Consider the following 25,319-nt stretch of genomic DNA (forward strand, 5'->3'; position numbering starts at 1 on the left):
TATCTAACATGTAACAGGCTCAAAACACAGCTGCTGAAGGAGGGAGGGAGAGGGAGCCAGGTAAACGGTCCTGTAGCCTTAACACTCTTCAGATGGCCAGAAGTGGACAGGCTCAGAGTTCAGGATGGTCATTGAGGAGTAGGGAGCTCAGAGGGTGGCCTGAAGCAGGCCATGTCATCTGCCCCATCTTAATGCACAGTGTCAAGCTTTGTGACTAACACTGCTGATTTTTCTTCCTGAACAATCTCTTGTTCTCATTGGCTGAAAACCACTGGCTCTGTCTTGCCTCCCGTTCCTCATCCCAGGCCGGCGGGGGTGTGGCCTCCTCACCCCTCACACACATCACTGCTCCCAGAGACATGTTCGGATGATGAGTTACCTGCTCATTAAGCTGTATGACCTGTGTTTCTAAATCTTTGTCCGATCTGGATGCTGAGCCGCTGGATGAAGCCCTTTTGGCAGATGAGGGACGAGAAGGTGTGGACCCCGGTTTAGATGCTGGACTTGATTTGGCTGCACCTAGAAGCAACCAGAATAACTTATAAGTATAGCCAATATGAAACATGATTTTTAGATATGTAGAAGATGCATGGTATAAAAGGAGCCTCCTAAAAACTGCACTACAGTCGGCACAAATGCACTATCCATTTTACCACCATTCTGTGTGACCAGCGCTAAGCACAGGCTCTGTCACAAAAACCAGGCTCAGCTACTAGCTGCTGAAAGAAAAGAGAGATGGAGAGGGAGCCAGCCCAATTCCAAAGGAGTCCCAACACTTTTTAGACTGGCCTGACCTGAGGGTAGAGGCTAGGCCAACCCACAGCATCCTGGGCAATGTGCTGAACTTTTGTGGAAACAGTTTCTTCTCAAGTAGAAGAGGTTACTGCAATTGTTTCTTCTCTCTCCAGAGCTAAGATAATAGCTACAATGAACCTTAAGAGGCTGAGGGTTGCAGAGATGGCTTGGTAGGCAAAGCATTTAATGTACAAACCCGAGAATCTGGGTTTGCATCCTGGAACCACGTAAAGGTGGATGCAGCACCTGTTTGTAATTCTGGGGCTTCTGCTATGAGATGGGAAGCAGAGAAAGGAGGGTCCCTAGAAACTCCCGGGGGCCAGTAGGCCTGGTGCACAGTGGCCAACAAGAGACCCTGACTCGAATGAGGTGGAAGGTGATAAAGGCGAAGGCGAGGACCAACACCCAAAGTTGTCCTCTGTCCTCCACCTGTGATACACACATGCCTGAAACCACAGACACGAACACAAAAGATTCAAAATGAAAAAGGGAGTCAGAGATGGCTCAGCACTTGCTGCTCTTGCAGAGGACCCTGCTTAGCACCTCAGGGGGACTAATGACCATCTCTAACAGCATTCCAAGAGATCTGATGCGATGCACATGTGATACAGAGATGTATATATGCACGCAAAACACTCATACACATAAAATCTTTAAAAATAAATAAGGGTCTTTGGTTCCTCAACTTATGACTGTACTTGAATTTCCAAGAGAAAAGGCCCTGTAAGAGGCTTGTACTTTAGAGGAAACGCTAACACAGATGCATGTATTTTCTCTTTCAACAAATGTCCTAGATTCAAGATTGAAGAAGCCCACGAGCAATGGGGTCTCCATGGCAACAAGTACCCCTGATGTCCAAATCTTGGTTTCTAAACGTCATTCTGCAAAAAAGGGGCTTGAGATGCTGCCGATGCCAGGGATGGGGCAGAGAAGGAACAGGATGAGCCTATGACAGCTTGTGGCAAAAACCAAAGATGGGGCCAAGGCAAAGGGCATAGGGGCCAGTGTGAAGGGGCTTCTGACCAGTCATACTGGGCAGTCTGCCTATCAGGAAGAATAATGGCTATAACTTATGTGATGCTTTGAGTACATAAAATCCATCAGTTCACGATGAGGTGGTGGGGAGAGAAGGGATATAAGGATCTCACAGAAGTGACAATCAGTAAATGTACAGGAAATGGCAGACCTAGAGGAAACACAAATGTGCAACATCCCTCAGGAAGCATGAACTCCAGATGCAGCTCAATGGTGGATGCCAAAACATTAGACAGGAAACTTTTAGGGAACAAGACACTGACATGTTACTTGCAAAGGAAGAAACCCTTTACACAAAGGGGAGTATGCCAAAACATTAGACACAGGAAACTTTTAGGACAAGACACTGACATGTTACTTGCAAAGGAAGAAACCCTTTACACAAAGGGGAGTTATGGGGTCAGCACCTTATACTAAGTGATCACTGAGTAATAACAACACACTGTGATTTCAGGTAGGACTTCACCTATGTGGCGCTCAGCCCACCATGGACTCACTGTCTACAACACAGCACAGACATGGGAGTGGCTTCCACAGCCCAACAGAAGTCACGAGGTACATGCAGGGGTGAAGAGCCTCTGGGCTGCTTCTGGGGCCGGCCCTTCTGCTTTGGTTTTGAACACAGTCCCAAGCAGAGGCAGCTCTGGTTTTCCTGTTTGCATAGGTGTCCCTCCTGTGTGTTCCCTTGACCCAATAAATTCTACACTATAGTCTCCCAGCCTCTGCCCTTCTAGAAGATTCTTGGAGGGCAGGGGACATGTCTTCTCGTGTCTGCATTACACAATGTTAGGCTAAATTCATTTGGTGAGGGAACCAATGTTTAGATAAATAGACAAATAAGCAGATAAAACATGTGGTTTCCAACTTTACAGCTTCCCACTTTTCTGGGTTCTGACAGATTAGGAAGAGACAGGGGATTACAAAGAAACCAACAGCTGCAAGTTTCAACCAATTCCCTAATTACAATGCAGCCAACAGGAAGACTGTAAAATTTATATTGCTGTCTTCAGGTGCCTGGAGTCATTAGTTACAGATGCCAGTCATACCTCTGAGACACACTGACAGTATTACAGCCTTGAAAACACACCCCTGTTAAACAAGGGGAAAGACTCTTCTTTAAAAGTAGAGGGAAAGGTCCAGTAGATCTGAATATGATTAAATTGGGAATGACTTAAAACAGTCTGAGTTCTGAAAAGAGAAGTCAGTGGGGATCTGGAAATCTAGAAATCTCACCTATGTGCAGAAAGTGCTAGGGAGCTCTCGTCTACTTATGATGGGCAAACTGCTACAAGGACCCTCCTCTCCATACAGAATCCTTCTAGAACCTTACTCCTACTTCCTATTGAGCAGCTTTAGTCAGCTGAACAGATTGTTGAGGAGCAGTCAGGGAACACAATGACCTGCCCGGAGCCATCTTAGCAGGCAGCCATCTAGCCCAGGGAAGCTGCTTTTACAAAATCAAGTCCTTCTAGACTTTTTTAAAAAAAATGCACAAGACATCATATTTTAATGAAAAGAAAGTCTAAAAGACTGCAAACAACAGCCAATGATCAGTGCTCCTTATTTAATAAATGCACATTAATTTAGTTCCTACCACAGCCACATACTGGAAGTCGCTCAAAGACTAAGATGCAGTCTAAGGTCTCTTCAGGTGCACAGTCTCCCAGGACCAACAGTTACCTGGGATTCCCCAGGTGTGACACCCTCTCTACCTTCTTGGGAGCAGGCCAGTGTTCTGGAACTCCACAATCACCCAGTGTGGACTGGGACGTTCTTCTGCATGTTAACACCCTCTCCCCCTGCTTCCTTTGGGTGTCTAACCATGTCCTTCATCTTGGACTGTCACACTCTCTGGAGGCCACAGTGCCCGGAATGCTTTCCTGAGCAGCCGCTGGCTGTACCAACTGCACTGGTGTGGTGATTCCTGAATGCCTGCTTCTTAATTTCTTCCTGTTTGCTCATTAGGAGGAACATCCTGATTATCATTGATTTCCTTGTGCTTTCCAAACAACCTAATCAGAATCGCAAAATCTTTCTCATTTGAAATACCAGATACCAATGACTTTCGATCTGCTCTTTTCCAAATGTGAGCTCCACTCTGTGCCTCCTCTGGTCAGCCCACTCGGTGTCCTCTGTGAGTGTGTGACTGTGAGTATTATGATACAGGAGGTGCATCTGTTTTGTTTGCTACTGACAACAGCCAAGCACAAGTGCCTAACCCTGCTGCTATCAGAACTCATCAAAAACTTAGCACTGGGGGAAAGTTTGAGCCTGGCTGGGGGAGCCAATGTGCAGGAAACCAATGAGAAGTTGTCAGCCTCACCGAGACAGGGCCCTTCCTAGGTGTCCTCTCCAGGTCCTCTACGTAGGGGATGATGAGGGCCCCTTCCATGTGGAATCGGGTGGAGCAGCTGATTGGGTCAGCACAGTCATCTGGTAAAGTGCAGGGGGGGGAGCCGGGTGGCTTGCTCCAGGTGGTCTACATATCTGCTACTGCAGAAGGGGTTTCCGGGGAGAATGTGTGCAGAGTCCCCACTCCAGGCAGTTCTTCCTAAGTAGGTCACCAAAAGATGTGGCTGGTGGCAATATCCAAGCTCAGGCCATCAGACACACATGTTCTCACATTCTGCCTTATCTGTTTGACATTAGTTTGAGAAGAAATGAACATGGAAGGATCAGAATCGTGGGAAAGCTTGTCATCATGTATAATGCAGGACCACTACTAGTTACGATTCCAGGACACTATTAAATATTGCTTGAAGAAATTGAGCTGTTTGATAAGGAGGAGAAGCGGTCCTGGCAAGTCAATCCCTGGGGGCACAAGCACAGCATCAGGTGGCTGGGAGACAAGAGGTGAGGGCGATGCATTCTGCAAGGTTCCTGGGAGAGAGGCCAGGACTGCTCCAGACCCTGCCGTGAAGGTGGTGGCAGTCACACAGCCTCCCAGAGAAACTGCTTTCTCCTGGAGGAAACACATCCTCTCTGGACAGAGCTCAGCACTTGCTCTGTGTGGTTCTGATTCTCCAAGCCCACAGCCTCAGCCTTAAGATAGAATTGTTTCTTGTAAAGGTGAGTTGGAACCCAGGACCCAGGCTTTCATGCTGGCCCCCATGAGTGTCCATCAGGAATGCTCGAGATCAGAGAGGGAAACAGGAGAATCAGATCTGCGGTCCTCAGCTACACACACACACACACACACACACACACACACACACACACGGAGGGGGGGGCGGAGGGGGGGTCGGGGGGAGCAGAGCTTCCATCCCACCACCACGTTACTCTGGGAGAAGGGCGGGCTGAACTGAGGAAGCAGGGGGTACAGCACACATTTGGAAGATGTAATAATAGATCAAAGTCATTCATATCTGCTCTTTCAAATGAAGGGTTTTTGCAGTTGATCAGGTTGTTTGGAAAGAAGCAGAGATAAATCAAAGATAAATGAGGACGTACCAACTAATGAACAAATAGGACGAAATCAAGGAACAGAAGCATCACCTCAGTTGAGGGTTTTTCTTACACACAAGTCAAGAGTATTAATTTGGAGGTTCATCTTCAGAAGGATGTACAGTGACTCCTTAAACCATGAGCTGATGAAATTATTTATGTGCATACACAATGTATGCATGCCTGTGGAGGCCAGAAGAGGGTACTGGATCCCCTGGAGCTGACATTACAGGCGGTTGTGAGCCTGATGTGAGTGCTGGGAACTGAACTTGTGAACAAACATACTCTTCACATGACTAACTTATCCAAAGAAACACTAGATGTAAAGAAAGTAAAAGAAGCGTTTGGCCTCCTTACATTTAATGACGTCACAAGCTTTTTTTTTTTTTTACAGAATAACAGTAGCAGTATCACAGTGTCTATGAGCACAGGGTACACCTTTGTCAGAATGCTTTCTGTTAACCACGCTACCAGCAAAGTATGGTTATCAACCTCAGTACTTTACTGTTGGCGTAATACTGTCTTCCAGTCTTGTCAAGAGAGCCAGTCATGAATGGAGTCCACGCTGGCTTTGGAGACTTATTTATTTATTTATTTATTTACTCATTTATTTATTTATTTACTTACTCATTTATTTATTTATTTATTTATTTATTTATTTATTTATTTATTTATTTATTTGTCTTTTTGAGACATGGTTCCCTGTAGCTGGTCTGGAACACACTATGTAGACCAAGCTGGCCATGATCTCATAGAGATCCGCCTGCCTCTGCCTCCTGAGTCCTGGGATTAAAGGCCTGCGCCACCAGGCTGGAGGGGACAGATGTTCTTCTTGCTCGGGTCTGTGCTTCAGTGATGCTTAGGTGCAAAACATTTACATCATAGCTTTTCAAGGTACTGCAGCTACTGTGGCCACAACTGAGACATGGATTTGTTTTCTTGTAGCTAGCAAACACTTCAGGTTTTTGTTCAAACTGCATTTGGGGATTCCTGAGAATGCAACTAGCCGGTGGTGCTGTACAAGCAATTGTCTTGCCCTTAAGCTTTTCTCTCCCCTACTAATTTTCCCTTTCAAAATAAAAGGGAGTTTCGGAAGCAGAGGGAAACAGACACGCGTTCTGCCCAAGTCCCTGTAATTCTCTGAAATTTCCTGACTGGAGATGCACATGATCCACAGTTCTGTCTTTGAGCAGTTCTGTCTTAATTAATGCTTTTAGAATTTGGGGCTTAAATATGATTCTAAGATATTTTGACTATGGTTGTAAAAAGGAGCAGCTGTTCTGATTCACTGCTCAGTGAAGTCAGAACATGGCTGTGTCTAATGTCCATAATTAGTGGCTTGCTTGATGTTTATGGAAAAATGCTACATTCGGGGCAGAGAACTGAATGGATTCAGAAGGAATTTTACTGGAAACAAAAGTGGTGTAGTTGAGCCCTGTCCTTCACAGTCAGAGCTCCGTCAGAACTGAGAAACTCTTCTCATATAATATGCTGAATTCTTCTTGCCAAAGTCATAAGCAGCGGAGCTAAAAATATGCTATTGATACAGTTGACAAGAACAACAGATATAAAAACTCGGGTACATACACAGACACACGCACAAAGTCACGTTCTGGTCATCTGACCTCTTTCTTACTCTCAGAGACCATGGGAACAAAGCGGGCAGGCAACAGATCACAAATGCACAGATGAAGCGGATGAAGTGCTCCTGGATGAGTTTACATCCTTTCTTATGCCCTTCACCTCAACAAACAGATTTTATCTTTTAATTGGGATAATGAACGTGATTCTAACCCAAACAAAAGACCACTGCTGGTGGAAAGCAGCAGTGGGCTGGACTGACAAGGAGGCGCCCCAGGCACAGGAAGGCCTTCTTCCACAATGCACTGACATCAGAGCCATCAGATTGTGAGAAGACAGCTCCTGTACAATGCTGACTTCTGAAAATTCTGTAAAGACTTGGTCCTTTCTTAAATAAACGGCCTCATTCCTTCACTTTGCTTTGCTCTGGGTGGGAGGACCTCAGTGGGGACCAGGGCTCAGGGTTCCAAGGTCCCTAGTTGATGAGTTCCTTAAGAGGGCAGTTCCTTATCATACAATCAGCAGTTCAGAGCCCTCCAGCTCTGTCCTCAGCAACACAGCCCATGGCAAAGTCTGGCTGCTCTTCTTTACAACATCATTGTCAGCTTACAAAAGTGGGCAGCTCGCACAGGGTGGCGCCACACTGCCAGCACGAACAGCACTCATCCTGCGGGCATGAAGACCTGGCAAGAGGCTGGGTACCCTTCAGCTTACCTTGGGGAGTCAGTGCGGTGCAGTGCTTACCAGTGCGGCTCTGTAGGCTCATGGCCTTCAGAGAGCCCGGCTTCCTGCCGCCTTGCTCGATTTAGTTTTAAGATAGGAATAGAAGTGCTGCTTCTGAGGTGGGGGCAGAGTGCACCAGTTAAAACCTGGAGAACTCAAGGCTGGACAGAGCTCAGCAGCTAAGACCGGGGGTTTGGTTCCCAGTGCTGACATCGGGTGGCTCACAACCACCTGTAACTCCAGTTCCAGGGGATCTGATGCCCTCTTCTGGCCTCTGTGGGTACCTGCCTGCATGCAGTGCATATAAACTCACACAAGTACACATATATCCAAATAAAACAAATCTCTAAAACATGGAAAACTCTTACCCAAGAGCCTGACACACAGTGTCAGCCCTTTTTCCCATTATTATTCAGCAAGTGAGGCCTGATTCAGTCAAGCATGCAAACACATTGGCTTCCCCATTCTAAAGTTCTCATACCTAGCAAAGTAAAACTGAAGTGCAAAATACAAAGCAATGAGTCCCCTGTTTACTGAAAGCCCGTAACCCAGCAGTGGGCTCCATAGGACCCCCTCCCCAAGGCATTTTCCACACTGAAGGTCAGGGTGTTAGAGCAAGTCTGTTCTTAAATTACCTCCATTTCTTCATTTATTCATGCAACAAATGTTTACTAAACCCTTGTTATGTATCTGGCAAGCTAACAGACCTCAGTGAACAAAACACCAAAGATGCCCTGTGGAGCTGATGGTCCATCATGGAGCAGGGCTAGACACCAAGCAGCACACAATAAGCTGGTAACAGCCAATGAAAACATCAGTGCTCTCGGGAAGGCAGACCCAGAGAGCGTGAGTGAGGAGGCCCAGCTGGGTGGGTGAGTGATTTTACAAAGGCCCTTGGTCTTCTCTAGTTCCATCTCCTCTCAGAACTGTAGAGTTTCCACAGGCTACTGGGGTTGAGTTTACTCAGGACAGATGTCAAGAGCCCTGAATACCAGGAGGGCAGAGAAAGCCACCAGCCAGAGGAGAGTGTGTATGTGCTCCAAGAGCTACCTTTGCTCAAAAGTCTCACTCCTCTGAGAGGCCAACAGCTCTTCACTCCCAAGTCACAAGGCCCAGGATCCGTAGGGCAGAGGGAGGAATGAGTCATTCTTTCGTTCTCAAGGCCTCAATGGGTGGGTAAGATTTAAACTAAGATGAGGTGGGAGCAAGAGACATGACCATCTGACCAGCCAGGGGTGGAGCAGTCCTGTGGAGGCCAGGAAGACAGGCCAGGTAGGCGCTGCAGAGGACCCAGGCCAGGGAGACAGGCCCCCTGGAGGGCAGCCATCAGCTGCTCCCAGGCTCTCCTCAGGACCCAGGGGGGGACCCTGGGTAGAGAGGCATGTCCTAATGCAGGCTCTCAAATGTTGGCTCCCTGCTCTGAGAACAGTCAGGATGGTCCAAAAGGCCATTCAGGAGGCACTCAGCATTCTTCTGAGTCCATGCAAAATGGATTTTGTTTTGTATCGGGTAAAGCACTAGGAAGGCTGTAGTTTAAAAACCCTACTCTACTCCAATTCCTGAGGTCACCAAATGCTCATTTTGACACAATCTATGCTTTGCAATATTAACAGAGGAAAAAAGGGAAACATTCTTAGACGGATAGCATCTGCTATTGATCCCAAAGGATCAATAAAGTTGAAGGCAAGCCAGGCAAAAGCAGAGCTGTGAGTCGGCCAGTCCCTCCCAACCAAGGCTCTGGGCCATCATACAACGTGATAGATACAACAGCACTGCCCGGAAAGCCCACCACGGAGGGCCTGCAACCCCCTCCCTGCCCCTCCCCCAGGTGTGGCTGTCACAGCACAGAGCCAGCAGAGCCCGAGGACCGCCCAGGACCCCTCTTGGCTGACCAGCCTTCACAAAGGCAGACCCTGGGCAGAGGGCTGAGTTCACAGAGCATGCGCAGCAAGTGGGTGTGTCCATGCGCGGTAACTGCTGTCTTGCTCACTGTCCCTGCTGGAGATGATGCGCTTATTTTTAGCCATCATGTGATTCTCCAGTATTTTCCAGACTGTGCTTGACTCACTTTGGTTTCAGAGAATTTGTCAAGGGAGAAAGAAAAATGCAGGAAAGGGCTTCATATTTTGAAGTGGCTCAGGTCTTAAAAATCGTAACTTTTAAATAGCTATTTCAACGTGGAATGTATTTTTTGCAGTAAACTACTGACCTTCCTCACCTCTCACACGCTGATGGGGGATTAAACCGGCTTTCAAACATACTGCGTCACCTTAGCTTAAATTCATAATTTTCAGTTGTTCTCAGAGGAAACAGAAACGGTGGGGATCCCTTTACCAGAAAGAATGGTCTCTACTTCCCACCCCAACGCTGAGAGCAGCAGCCCTGGCCTGTTTACGGCAGAATAGGGAAAGGGAGTGGCTGATGGAGCCTGCAGAGGAGCCACACTGGCGTTGCCATGACGACACCATCCCGGCACCACTGTATTCCTGACATGTAGCACTCACTAAGGCAAGGAACTCTGTAAAGTAAGACACCACTGCTGGGGCTCCTCAGTACTTAATTACTGCAGATGTTCAGAGTCCCTGTTGATGTGCAATGTCCCTTTTCTGAGGGCAGAGAGCCTGTTATGTTCCAATTACGCTCTTACTCAGACTTCAAAACAGACTCAGAACTCAGGAAAGTGAGCCCAGGAACTGGCCTGTCACCCAGTCTCTCTTAAGGACCTCAGCTGGTTTCTGCTCCAGGACTCTCTGCTTCCACCAACCAACTCCCAAGCTGATCCCATGACACCTAAACAGCTGCCCACACTTCCCTTCCTCTCACTTCCCACAGCCCCTAAGCCGCATACTGTATGGATCCCACCTCCCTAAGTCTCAGCAGCACCACTGCAACCACTTTTAGTCCCCGCCGTCTCTCCCTGTAGGCAGCTAGTCTCAAGGTTGGAAGTGTGTACATTCTAACACACGCTCTGTAAGGCAGAGCAGATACCTGCTTTAACATTTCAGTAGCTTCCAGGAGATCCATTATAAAGAATGAGTTCTGGGAACCTCTGTGACCAACAGACTGGAACATGACACCCATTCCAATGATTTCTGCCTATTTACACACGTGTGTAATATTCTTTCCTAGAATATGGGGTAAATCGCAACTTCCTTCTAACCAACAGAGTATGACAAAAGGATAGGAGTCAGTCTGACCCTCATGTTACCGGATTCAGGACTCTCCTGCCTCCAGACGTGAGGCAGACTTACTTCCTGTTCCTGAAGCAGCTGCCATAAAAGTGCTTTGCCAACTTCTCCATCTCTATGAAGTCTTTCAATATAGTCACGTTACTTCTTAAAGAAAGCAATAATAAAATACAAAAAAAAAAAGTGTCAGCACTGTGCTGGAAAGGCCCACGTGACAGTGGCCTCCAGGAGCCGAGAGTGGTCTAGAGCAAGAACCCAGAGCCTCCGTCCTATAGATGCAACAGCCTGTGAGAAGCTTTCCCCAGCTGAGCCTCTGATGAGATCATGGCCCATTGGAGATTGGACTGCAGCCTGTGGCTTCCACATCAGGGAACCCAGTTGAGTTGTGCTGCACTGCGAGATCACGTGTGCGGTTTTAAGCTGCCAAGTTTGTGATTTTCTTTCTTGTCTTTTTCCTTTTGAAAGCAGTAATGAGAGATCTACTTACCTCTGTAGTCTTGGGTCACAAAACATTCAAACAAAGCCACGTGGACTTCACCAAACTGAATACACTCTCTGGTGACCTCAACATTCTGTTGTTTCTATCTGGAATGTTCTTTGCCACATCCCTTGTCTGGCTAGCTTCTACTGGGTCCTTAAGTCTCAGCTAAAGTTTCGTTTTCTTAGAAAACCTCTGTAGAATCCGTGGAGCCAGCTCAGGTGTCTTCCTGCACTGAGAGCGCTCAGCTGGTTTGACTGTCGCTGTTAGGTTTCCCCTCAAGCAGTGACTCCTCTGAAAACAGGCTTTTGTCAGACACACTCTGTATCTTTAGATCCCCTTAAAATGCCTCAATAAATACTTGAGGGACTATATGAATGAATGAGATTCAAATAAAGCTTTCAAAAAAAGGGCAAGGGATCCAAGAAATAGGAACTGCTTGTTGTTTTACTATTCTCTAAGCTGCAGTGTAGGACACTGGTATAAGTTACGGCGAGGTGCTTGGCAGGCAATGGAAACAGCTGGATAGACTTCGAAAACAGTCATGTGTTGACTCACGTGCTGCATCTTCCCTGATCGAAATGAACATAGCAATGGTTCAAGTCCAACAGGTACATAGGAGCCTCTATGTGCCCGCTGTTGGGGAAACTGACTGAACAAGGCAAAATTGGCTTACAGTTCTGACTGATCCTTTAATGGGACTCTAAACATCAATTCAAAACTGGTTTTTAGATGGGGAAGTTGGCTCAATAGGTTAAAGTGCTTGCTGCATAAGCCTGAGCCTCAAATTTGATCCTTGGAAAAAGGGGTGCAGTGGTATACATCTGCAATCCTAGCACTCCCACAGTGATATGGGAGGTGGAAAGACACATGCCTGGACATTGACGTTCAGCTAGCCTGTAGTAATGTGGCAGAAAGGAGACCCTGTCTCAACACTGGAAGGTGAGAACTGACTCCTGAAGGTGGTCTTCTGACCTTCTTATAATGCTGTGGCACACTTAAACCTACACACACACACACACACACACTAAATACATCCTATTTTTTTTTTATTCTGCCTAATATACCAAATGGTTAAGGACACTGACAATAAGGACAAATGGGCTCACAGGTACTCTTCTGTATTTGCTTCTGGAGCCAAGAATGACTGCAGTGCCATTTTCTTTTGAGATTTATTGTCAAGCTGAAGAGCAAACTTTTACCTTAGGATCTACATAGAGCAAAGGGCTGGTCCATCAAGAGAACATTTAAGTTTAGTTGCAGAATCGACAAACATTTGCGCACTGAGAGGGAGCAGCTCTGTAAGAGTGATGCATGCTGGTTATGGGAAGGCAAGAGTGGCCACCATCAGGCTTTTGGGCAGAGCTATTTGCCAATTTTGTTTCTGGGCCTTAGTTACTCTTTACTTCATAATCCCTCAGACCATTTGTCCAGAGAGATTCGAATGCAGGAGTCAGGAAACCAGAGGTTGTCAGTCCTGTCACACCACAGCTTACCTGCCAGTGCTTCATACGGTTTCCGCTTTGGTGCTGACAGGAGGTCAGGACAAGTGGCTTTACAGATCATGCATTTATTAATATCGGTAAAATGTAGCACCTCTTTCTCACTCAAAACTGTTTTTTTTTTTTGTCTTTTTGAGACAGGATCTCCCTGTAGCCCCAGCTGGCCTTCGAACTCTTGAACTCACAGAGATCTGTCTGCCTCTGCCTCTTGAGTGCTGGGATTAAAGGTGTGTGCCACCATGCCCTATTACTCAAAACTATTGTAAAGATGGATGGGATGTTTTAAACCTAAAAATGCAAGTCTACCTGGAGCACAGCATGTTTCTGTTGTTTCCATAGGAACAAGGGCTTTTGATTTCCTCACTGTGCTTCAGTTTGATTTCAGACTGTCAAATCTTAATGTGGGGATGAGATAAGAATATAAACCCAAGACTGAATCTGTGGTATATGAGAGAGGAGAGCTCATGAAAGGTGAGAGTTCTAGAATCAAGGTCAGACTACAACCTTTAGTCCCTTACTTTGCCTAGGTGATCTGGGCAGGTGTGTGAAGCTCTGTTAGAGCTTTCCAGACCCTAGAATAGGAATAATGATGTCTGTCTTTACGATGTTGTGAAGCCAAACTGAGCTAAAACACACTGACTGCTTAGAACAACACTTACTGTATACTCAATAAATATGCATATTACCGATGCCTCCTATATTTTACTTTCCCTAAAGTTCATGAAAAAAATCTGATCCACAGTAAATTTAGATTTTGAGTCACATAACAAGAGCACTGTAACAGGCTTTTGATCTCCAGGCTTTGCCAAACACTAGTTTTAAAGAAAACCATACATATGCATTCATTCTAGAGAGCCAATAATTACGAAAATACAAATTGAATTAGCATTGTCTGTCAAAAATGCTGTCTCGACTGTTCCACAGACACTGCCAGGGCCTCCTATCTGAAACACCTGATTTATTCATGTTTCTTTTAAAAAAGTTATTAATTCTTTGAGAATTATTCAAATATATAACGTAGTCTGGTCCTATTCACCCCCCTGAGCTCCTCCCACAGCTGCCCTCCCTCTCCCTACTCCCCAACTTCATGTCCTTCTTTTTAAAAAACCCATCAAGTCCAATTTGTGTTGCCCATATAGTGAGGCCATCCAGTGGGGCCTGGCTGATCTACCAGGCACCACACCTTAAAAGAAAACTGACTCTTCCAGCAGCTATCAGTTGACAATAATAGCTCCTCAGCCGGGGGTGGGACTTTGTGTCTGCTTCCCGCTTCCATGTTGGGATTTTGTCCGGCTTGAGCTGGTGCACGTCTTGTACATGTGGTCACAACAGCTGTGGGTTCAAGCATGTTGTGTCCAGAAAACACTGTGTTGTGGTGGTCATCCACCACCTCTGGCTCTTGGCATCTTCCTGCCCCCTCATCTTCTGCGATGATCCCTGAATTTTGTGGAGGGGTGTGATACAGATGTCCCATCTATGGCTGAGCACTCCCGGTCTCTTATTCTCTGCACACTGACCAGTGTGGGTCTCTGTGTTGATCACCATTCGCCACAAAAAGAAGCTTCTCTGGTTATCAGGAGTTGGTTTACTACTATGTTCATTTAGCAGAATAATAGTGCTAGGATCACATCTAGAGTCTATGACCTGTGTGGCCACAGGTACCCATACCTGGCACCATTTTGGAGAGCAGGCCTTAAATCCAATCAAAGTGTTTGGTTACTACCATCTTGGGCCTGATAATGGTGCCAGGTATGGGTACCATTTTGGAGAGCAGGCCTTAAATCCAATCAAAGTGTTTGGTTACTACCATAACACTGATGTCACTATGGCACCAGAGGGCGTATCTTGCCAGGTCAGTTGTTACTTTAGCACACAGGGTTCATGGATGGGTAAGACTGATAATGACTTCTTTCTTCTGGTAGTGTGCACAGCACCTTCTAGCATTATGAAAGCTGGCCAGTAGAGAAGAAGCTTCCAGGTCAGTACCAGCTTCTCCAGGTCCCACAACTCAAATATGTGATGTCCTCAGCAAGAAGGTCTTACTGTGAAGTTCTGGAGGGTTACCAAGAACAACAGCAATAGCCTGTGATGTTTGAGGGTCTATGGGACCTCACTAGCCAGCAACCCAAGAGGTGGCCTATGCCCAGCACTGGGCTTTCTATTCCCTAGCCTGTGGTGTCTAGTAGGGGCATTGTTGCCCCACTATAGGGTAACTACATTTAAACTCTTTTATATATGCATATGTTTTTATGCCTAACATTCCAAACTGATAGATACCTAGAGACTGTGACATGGTAGAGTTTTACTTATAATTTATGCGGTAGACCACTCATATGTTATGACCATTCATATGTTAAGGCCCAACCTCAATGGACAGTAAGACGTAGAGACTTTCAGAGGCAAGTCATAAGGGCAGAGACCACCTAAGAGGGTTTGCTTGCAAGAACCACCATCTCAGGACACAGTGAAAGTTTTCATCTATGAAGGATGTCTGGAAGAAACAGATGCTTATCAGACACCGAATCTCTGAGCACTTTGTTTTTGGACATGCCAGCTCTCCTACTTATAAGGAATAAATTTCTGTTGTTTATATGCCACTCACTTTATTCTATTTTATCACAGCAACGCAAATGGACAATAGAAAAATACAGCTTTGGTTATTCTTTCAGAAGAAAGCATCTTGATGCCCAGTGGGGTCTCTCATACATCTTAGATGTGACAGGTATGTACCTAAAACTACCATCACTGAGACGTCTCTTCTAGTGAGGGGATTCCCCTCTAAGAATTGAAGTAGTTGGGCCATTAAAGCCTCTCTACATTTTCTCTAGGCCTCTCTGTGGCTAAGAGGCAGCCACATGCTGACAGCAATGTGACAGTTTCTTAATATGAGCAGGACAAAGGCATACAAAGCTGATGAGGGGCAGGGACTGACTGAAAGGTAGCGTGGTTCCACGGAACAATGAGGTCTGGTAACATCTATTTGACAAAAAGCCTTGTTAAGTATGGTGCTGTTAGACACACGCACTTTCTTCTTCACAGTGAGCTGATATTGTGCGGTCTCTGGAAAGGTCACTAAAGTAGGTATGTAGGCAGTAGGAGGTATGTGCATAGGTGACTGGGGTACAGTGAGATAGCAGGATCAAGCAGGCCCTGCTGGGGGGCAGTAAGAATAAGCAGGAATGATTCATCTTGAGGGATAGACTCTGAAGGGACAAGAGGATGCCTGTGCCCATCCCACTGGGTTTGGTTTGAGAAGTCAAATTTTATCATGAAGTGTCCTGATCTAAAGAGCAGACATCAGCAAACACATTAAGAGTAAATTATGGCCTTGGGCTGAGATTAATATGTGTGGTTAAAGGGAAGCGTTTCTCAAAGGAAAAGGAAGTCACGCACAGGTCCAGGCCTGGGCTGGACACCTGAATGTCATTCAGCCTTCCCTTAGGACTTTCTCTTTGGTTTCTAGCAAAGTAGCCGGCAAACAGAAAACCTCAATATCCTTTGTAGCAATACAGTTACGCCCTGTTTCCACAGCATTAGTAGTCACACATCTAGGATACGATGCAAGGCTATCTGACATATGGACACGTAGGAAAATATGACAGAATTCTTAGAGGAAAAGACAATCAACAGAGGCCGACTGAGGTAGTCAGGGGAGTGGAATTAACAGATGAAGTCTAAGTAGCCAGCACAAACTCCTCAGTGGACGGAAGGAAAATACGCTCACAGTGAATGAGGGCAGACAAACAGCAAAGAACAGAAAAAACCGGTAAATTTAACATTGAAAACCACAATAACTAAGATAAATTTTGTACTAAATATTAGGAAATGAGAGGAAAAGGATAAATTTGAAGATACAGGAACAGAAATCACTTAATCTAAAGAGGAGAGAAAAAAGACTGGAGAGATACCATTACTTCGGAAATCTTAGTGTAGTTTCAGAAGGTCAAACACACAGGTGAAGGACTTCCAGAGCAGGCTGAGTGAACAGAAGGGAGCTGTGAAAATACCTGAAGAACTAATGCTACAAATTCCCTAAAGACAGAACCTTAGAGAATCAGGAAAGCTAATGAATACTAAAATAAATTCAAATAAAATCATGATTAGGCACCACAGTTAAAAGAGAAAAGCAGAGATACAGAGAAAAGCTTGACTGCACCCAGGGAAAAAACGACAACTCCATACTGAGGAAGGCGGCTGAAACACGCATGCTCTCTCGTGTGCTCTTTAAACCACTTAAATGAGTGGTTAGCCACTGAAAAGATTATGACTGTAAAATACTTTTATAGTAAAAGGAAAAATAAAAAAATGTTTTCCAGTGAGCCTGCCATTATAAGAAACGTGAAATGCACCTTGGCTTAAAAAGATAAACCATGGAACTTAATATCCAGAAATGAGAAAACTAAGATGGTAAAAATATGGAAAACAGACCATTTTTAATAACAAAACAGGAACAAACAGGAAAACTAATAAGAATTTGGCAGATCTAAATCTGGAAAAATCAATAAGTACATTAAATATAAATGCACTGATCACTCTAAAAGGCAGAAATTACCAAAACAAATTAAGAACCTAAGCTCCCTGTCAACTGTAGTGGCACACACCATTAATCCCAGCACTTGGGAGGCAGAGGCAGGTGAGTACCAGTGAGTTTGAGGCCAGCTGCTACTACAGAGTGAAACCTTCTCTTAAAAATAAATAAGAAAGAAGAAGGCTGGGCTCAATAGTCAAAGACACTAAAGACACGCTTTACATATAAAAGAGAGGGGGGCTGGGGATGTAGCTCAGTGGTAGAGTGCTTGCCTAGCAAGCACCAAGGCCCTGGGTTTGGATCTCAACTCTGGGGAAGAAAAAAAAAAAATTCAGAGGTAGATATTTAGCTTGTTATAGAGAAAGATATACCATGCAAACAGTCAATATAAGGCGAAAGGCTGGGCGTGGTGGCGCATGCTTTAATCTCAGCACTTGGGAGGCAGAGGCAGGCAGATCTCTGTGAGTATGAGGTCAGCCTGGTATACATAGCAAGTTGCAGGCTAGTTAGGGCTACAGGAAGACTCTGTCTCAAAAAAAAAAAAAAAAAACCAACAAAAAAAAAACAAAAAAAGACAAGTTGCAGGGTAGTTAGGGCAAAAGGAAGACTCTTTCCAAAAAAAAAAAAAAAAAAACCAACAAAAAAACAACAACAACAAAAAAAACAACCCAAAAACCAAAAGAGAAAGGGGAAGTGGCTGTATTATCATTACCGCCTTTAAGAGAAACACTCGTTTCAAAAACATCAAGTTCAGTTCAATAGAATGACTTAGCGATCATAAATACGTACCGCTAATAACAGAGACTTTAGAAAACAGAAACAAAAGCAAGAGTTAAAAAAGGGACAGACAATTCCATTATCAACAAGAGAAACTCAAGACCCTCTTGCAGCAGCTGTGGGGACCAGATAAGCCCCATCAAACCACAGAGGGTCTGAATAATTGTCATCACCTTGACATAGTGCGAACATGAAGTACTCTACTCTAGAAATGCAGAACAAACATTCTTTTTAAATACATGAGGCACTTTAACCAAGAAAGACGTTGTTTGGAGCCATAAAGCTGAGATCAGAATGATCGTACTGTTACATTATAGAAAATTTCTTAAAAACCAAACTAAACATAAAAATACAACTTTTCTTTCCTCAAAGAAGGCCAGAGGTGATGCCTAGATGACAGGTGCTCAGTTGATGTTCATTGTTAAACAAATGCATCTACACAGTCACAGTTTAAGTATGAACAACCTTGGAGAATAAACTTACAAGTAACTGAATAAGAGTATTCATATATTCAACACAGATTTTGAAAATCATTATTAGGATTTACTAAAATCTCCATTTAGGGATTTAGTGAAGATCATTCAAACATCTTATTGTATGACACTTCTCAGGTGGCTTCCTTTTTGAAATCATTTTTATAGCATTTCTATTAACCTGATTTTAAGGGTGAAACACTCTCTCAAAGGAAAAGAGAGAGCTGAACCTCACTTCCCATGGCAACTCTAAATCCACCACGCTATATTTACATATGGGAGGTTGATTTAAATACATTAATTTCTGTGAATTTGCAATGTGTCTGGGCTACAGTTGCTATAGAAACCATAACTCTGACTTTCCTTTTAAGTTTAGTAAGTGCTCACACATAAAACTGTTCATCCCAGACAGCTATCTGGAGTTACAGACACAGCTCAGAGCAAGCACATTTATAAGAATCACAATTCACAATGATGAATGCCCTCAACTGACAACTCTCGTGAAGATGTGCATTCTAAATGCAAGCCCCTGGTTGGTAGATCAAAATCAGTTCAAGATAAAACTCAGAATGTAGACAGAATTAAACTCACTTGCCAGCCATTCACCTTTACATTAGCACCTCTGTTTATAGTAAAGCTGATGAAAATCAAGGCAAGTTGCCTACCTACACACAGATGCTGAACAACTTTAGGCTTCTTTGAATCCATAGGAGAAGAGCTTTTATCTGCACTGAAATGGCAGAGAAATCTAGCATGTTCTCAGCGAGAACGCGCTGTGTATGAGTGTATGTCTACACACAGGCAAACCTTTCTGGTGTGTGGCAACATAAGTAGCGTGCGTGTTGCACACGTTTGGCTTTCTTCCCTTGCTAACGTAGACAGGCTCCTGTTGCTTACCATCACTTGGGGAATAATCACTGTTCCCACTCTAATCTGGTCTCTTTGTCACACAAGATGCTTTGAAGCTGCCACTGCTCTTCAGTCAGGGCATGCCAGTTAAATTAGCCTAAGGCTCTATTTGTGGGGAGAGATCCAACCACTGAAAATTAACCAAGTATTCAAAAGCCAAAAAGAAAAAAAAATTGAGGCCCATTTCCTGTCTTCAACTATATCAGCCATTACTTGTTTCCACAGATAGATATAATTAAGGCCAAGGTTTAGAGCTGAGAGTTAAATGTTACAGACCTGGCACCAGACAGCTGACCCCTCACCTCATCAAGCACCTTAATTTATCCTCAGTCTTGAATGGATAAATCAGACTTGTGTACCAAGAGTGTCTTGGGGTGGTTTCATGCCAGAGGCAAGGAGACCAGTTAGAGAGTAAAAATAGTTCACGGGGGAAATGATTCAGGGTCAGTGTTATAAAAAGAGAATTATAACAGAATCATGAGATGTATATACACACTATGGGCTGCTAGAGGCATGGGATGATTGGATTTTAAAATAACTACCTAGGCTACCAGACTCTTCAGTAAATTTTCCAATTTAAGACTCTTGGATCTTTTACTGCAGTTTGCGTCCCTCCATATCCATGTATCCTGTCCTAATATGTTATGTGCTAGGAAATCACATTCCATGTTTTATTATGTTACATGTATGTCTCAAAGAAGAAAGAGCAGAGCAGATTCTGGAAAAGTACCTGAGAAACTCTCCCTGGATCGTGGTGCTGGGTTTTCTAGCACAGCCTTTACGACACCTTTTGTGACTCTCAGAACATGAGGACTTACGTTTTCTTGGCTACGTTCCCAATATCTAAACACATGACTTCTGAGAAAAAAATGGGGTCTTCATGCATTTATAGGGTCTTTTTCCTGTCATAGCTTTAAATAACAATGTTCTGCATGTGATGTATGCCTTTCTGTAATTTTTCTCCAGTAAAATTTTACTACCCCACAATGTCCAATATTCAGAACATGTCTTATTAAAAGGGGGGTGATTAATTTGCCTCCTGAAAATACCATTCTCCCCTGATTAAGACCAAAAAAGTAAACATGGTCAAGTATGGGGAACAGTCTCAGAAATCACTGCCTTCTGGAACATTGAAAACCAAATTTATTAACTGTTGACTTTAGTATATTTCCTGAGCTTTGTCGCCCGAGAGGTTAAGCTCTGGAAATTATATATTTCTTTTTCTGGTTCATGGACATCCTATCAAAATGGCACAAGTTTCTCTGTGGCTTTTGTGAGACAGGGATGAAGGAACTCCTAGAAAATGAGAACTGGCCAGCACAATACAGATTTGTCTGGACGGGTACAACTGTAAGATCCAAAGTCAAAGAAATTAAGGACATGCTATGATTGTGGAAGAAAACCATTCTGGTTTATTATTAAAAATTTGAAAAAAACAGGAGGTGAATTTCAAAACCAATCTGTCCATCAGTAGCAGCTACAGAAAGTGACATTAAGACGTGAAATCCCAGCCAGCCTTGGCTTCTCACCTCCCAGTCCTTTTGTGTCCCGTGCCTCCCAAACTCGGGTCTCCAGGAGGACATAGCACCCTCCTCTGCGCCTATCCCAACTCCAGACAGATGAAGGCTACCAAGCCTGTTTGAACTGTGCGAATCTGTGCCTCCCAATCTCCTTGTGGCTTCATTTTCATCCAACTTCTCCCTTTACCTCTGCTCCAGAAAACTAAGCCATCCCATGCCCTTTAACCCTCTTTTGATGCCCTTGGCCTCATTTTCTCCTCTAAGTTCTCCTTTTCCTCTAATCATTGATTCATCATGGGTTTTTCTCCTGTCTTACAAACCTGATTATTTTGCCTTGTCCTTAAAGCAAACCAGAAAGAACTGTCTCCTAACCTTCCTGAGGCTGCTCTTTTCCTACACCAAATACTTCCCACAGTCTTCCATTTTTTCCTGACAAAGTTGTGAATATACTCCCCCACCTCGCTTCTGCACTCCACACGCCCTTGTTCAACTGTGGCCATCCAGATACAAGCTCTTGGCGGTGTCTGGGGGACCAGGCCTCTGAAGGGTTATAAATCACTTCCTAGGAGTCGGATTTCCTTGGACTGTTTTCAGGCTTCATCTGACTTGATATTTCCACAATGAATATTCAGCACTGTGGGTGACCATCTTTCTAGAAATTTCCTACTGTTTGTTCTGTGAGACACAGATGAGGGAATTCTTAGAAAACGAAGTTGGGACAATTTAATGGAGTTCTGTTTGGAGGAGAAGAAGAGTCGGAAGGGAGGCACAAAAACCAAAAACCAAGGCCATGCTGTGACTGTGCAAGGGATCTTCTGAGTCCACCCAAGCTCATTCGCTGCTGGGCCCGGGGCTCTCTTGATCCTCTTTTCTATGTTCATCCTTTTAGCTCCCCTGCCTTCCTCCCCTCACATGGTTGCATTCCCAAAGATCTGGGCTCAGTGTTCTTTGCCTAATGCAGCTCATCCACTCTAGATGTCAAAACTGGACTTTACACTAACTCAGTTTCTTTTTTTATTTTTAAATGTTTTATTATTTTTATTTTATGTGTATGAGTGTTTTGCCTGCATGTATGTAGTAAATGCACCCATGTTGTGCAATGCTTGAGGAGGTTAGAAGAAGGTGTTGGGTCCCCTGAACTGGAGTTATGGATGTTGGTTAGTCACCATATGGGTGCTGGGAACCAAACCCCAGTCCTCTGCAAGAGTAACCAGTGCTCTTAGCCACAGAGCCATCTCCAGCCCCCAGTCGGCTTCTTTTACCACCTGGTTCCTTAATTCAGTCCTTGTTCCACCATTCCATGAATGACTTCCAAGGTGAAATCCAGTGACCTCCTCCAGGCCTCATTTCCCCTGACTTCTCACAGAGTCAGACACTAAGAACATTCTAGTCCCTTCCTTCTGCTTCACAGAAAACCACTCCTCTTTCTTCCAATCTTTCTGGTGTCTCTGCATCCCAGGAGAGTTCCTCCTCCTCCTCTGTTCAACCACCATCACGGAATATTCACAATATTTACGTCCAGCCCACATTCTTTGAAAGACACACACACACGTACACCCACACCCCCCCACACGCCCACATACACACCCACACCCATGCTAACCCCCCCTGCCCCCCCCACTCCCCATCACCTCCACCCACCCACACCCACGCACACCCCCCCAGCCCCCCCCACACCCACACCCATGCACACACACCCACGCACACACACACACACCCATGCAAGCACACACCCACGCACACCCACACCACACCCCCACGCACACACCCATACCCATGCACACGCACCCACACACACCCACACCCATGCAAGCACACACACCCACCCACACCCACGCACCCCCCCACATACACCCACACCCACACCCACATTCACACATACACACACACATGCAAGCATATACACACGCACACCCACACATGCACACCCACACCCCCACACCCCCCATCCACATGCGTGCACACACACACACACACACACACACACACACACACACACACACACCCATGAAAGCACAAACCATCTTTTTAGGTCTTCTTTGGGCTGTTGAAAAGAAACTTAAACTCAGCGTATCAAAATAAACATAACTTCTTCCAAGAAAGTCCTTTCTCAGTCTTCCGGAAGGACACCATCATCCTCCCCCATCCTCCCCCATCCTCCCTCATCCTCCCTCATCCTCCCCCAAGCTCCTCCATCGTCCCCCATCCTCCTCCATCCTCCCTCATCCTCCCCCAAGCTTCCCCATCCTCCCTCATCCTCCCCCAAGCTCCTCCATCCTCCCCCATCCTCCTCCATCCTCCCTCATCCTCCTCCATCCTCCCCATCCTCCCTCATCCTTCCCCAAGCTCCTCCATCCTCCTCCATCCTCCCTCATCCTCCTCCATCCTTCCCCATCCTCCCTCATCCTCCCCCAAGCTCCTCCATCCTCCCTCATCCTCCCCCAAGCTCCTCCATCCTCCCCCAAGCTCCCCATCCTCCCCCATCCTCCCTCATCCTCTCTCATCCTCCCTCATCCTCCCCCAAGCTCCTCCATCCTCCCCCATCCTCCCTCATCCTTCCTCAAAGTGGGTGAGACAAACAAAGATGTCACACTTGGCAGCTCCCTCTCTCTCAGTCTAGGATCATTCCCAATCAAGTCTACTGACTTCCCACATACCTTCTAGAGGTGTTTATCCTTTTCCCTCTATTATGTTAATTCAGACAAATAAGACTTCATCTAAAATCCTGGTAGTTATGGATACCGATCCCGTTATATCTAACAGTATTTTTTAAAGATTTATTATTTTTAAAAATTTGTTATGTGCATCTGTGTGAGGGAATGTATATGTGTGTACAGGTGCCTGTGGAGTCCAGAAGACAGCGATGGGTCCTCTGGAGCTGGGGTTACAAGCAGTATGAACCATCTAATGTGGGTGCTAGGAATCAAATTCTATTTTTTTGTAAATGCAGTATACACTCTTATCTGCTAAGCAATCTCTCCAGTCCCCTCTAACAAGATTTTTAAAAACAAAAACTTTAAAAGTCTTTTAAAGATGTCAGATGTCCAATGGATGTGGCTTAATCTGGAATAGAACTGTGAATTACAAAAAGGAGGCGGGGTGTCTTCTAAATCATGAGGAAAAGTGTTATTATAAAGCTATAACTATCAAGAGGTCACTGATGCTGGGCATGGTGGCTCACACCTTTAATCCCAACACTTGGGAGGCAGAGGCAGGCAGATCTCTGAGTTTGAGGTCAGGCAAGTTCCAGGCCAGCAGGGGCTACAAGGGAAACCCTGTCTCAAAAAGTCAAAAAAAAAAAAAAAAAAAAATGAGGTCACTGATTTAACAGGTCTGCACAAAGGGCCCTGCACTTGGGGTAGAAACAAATGGTTTCTGAGAATTTCACTATTAGCTGGCTGGTACCCAACTGGTGTTTATAATAATGACCCATTTCACAAGAACACACGCTGTTTGGTAAAGTCTGTTGCTTATGACAAGGATATTTCTAATATTTTTTTTTCTACAAACTCTTAAAGTTCTAGGCATTTATCTTCAATGACTTCATTTTTGAAAGGAATAAAGTGTTTACATTACCATGTAAAAACTATCACTAATTTACTTTGAAGGACTGTAGATAATCCACATTTAACGGACAAAATCAGTTCACAGAATGGTCTGTACTGCCAGCAGTTAAGCAGTAAAAATATTCCAATAAAAATCTAAACAGACTACTTAAACATTTTCAGAAAAACTGGAGAGAAAAAGGAATCTACCCCCAGGGTGTTACTTTAGCAGCCTGCTTTAAGGGCACAGCAAAACAACTCTGCCCTTTAACAGCCGAAATCAAGTCATTAGATTTAGGACAAGTGGTTCATGGGAAGCTGACTGTGGTCACACAGTTACTGAGACCATTCCCAGGCACTGGAGCACTGACTGCTGTGAAGGATCAATCACAAACACATGGGGAAGCACAAGAGGCCGCAGCCATTTCCTGCAATGCAAGTGATTAATTTCCCTGTGACCTACCTGCCGTGGGGGAGTTTGCATGGTGAGACTTCTTGGGCAGGTTGAAGATTTGTTCGCCTGGATCGGGAGGGGGAATTGCATCTTGCCCTTGTCGCGCCTCGACGGGATCATATTCCTTCCCATCATAGTTGGCATCATAGAATTTCTTAAACCACTGAATAAAATCCAGGTTGTCTTGGAAGCGTCCTTTCACCAGCTTCTCCACTGGAATCACCTGCAATGTGAGGTCACTACATGAGTTGGGAATTTTAGGTATACTGGCATTTGATGCAGTTATAACCTAAGAATTGCCTACAACTCTCTTTTTTTTTAAAAAAATGTATTTATTTAATTTTATTTTTTATGAACTTTTTGTGAT

At 44.9% G+C, this 25,319-nt stretch overlaps 1 protein-coding gene across 3 annotated transcripts in view; it reads right to left on the reverse strand.

Moving 5' to 3' along the window:
• Mapre2 (microtubule associated protein RP/EB family member 2) overlaps nucleotides 1-25,319 on the reverse strand; it is a 166,922-nt gene that overhangs the window by 15,513 nt on the left and 126,090 nt on the right. For all 3 annotated transcript variants that reach the window (XM_017803358.2, XM_008853708.3, XM_008853707.3), the window contains 2 exons: nucleotides 24,962-25,175; nucleotides 380-519 (listed from right to left, as the gene is read on the reverse strand). In XM_017803358.2, the coding sequence (XP_017658847.1) occupies nucleotides 380-519; nucleotides 24,962-25,175 (354 nt within the window). The remainder of the gene's footprint in view (nucleotides 1-379; nucleotides 520-24,961; nucleotides 25,176-25,319) is intronic.

The sequence above is a fragment of the Nannospalax galili genome, unplaced genomic scaffold, assembly GCF_000622305.1.
Source record: "Nannospalax galili isolate Female #2095 unplaced genomic scaffold, S.galili_v1.0 scaffold147, whole genome shotgun sequence".
Taxonomy (NCBI): Eukaryota; Metazoa; Chordata; class Mammalia; order Rodentia; family Spalacidae; genus Nannospalax; species Nannospalax galili.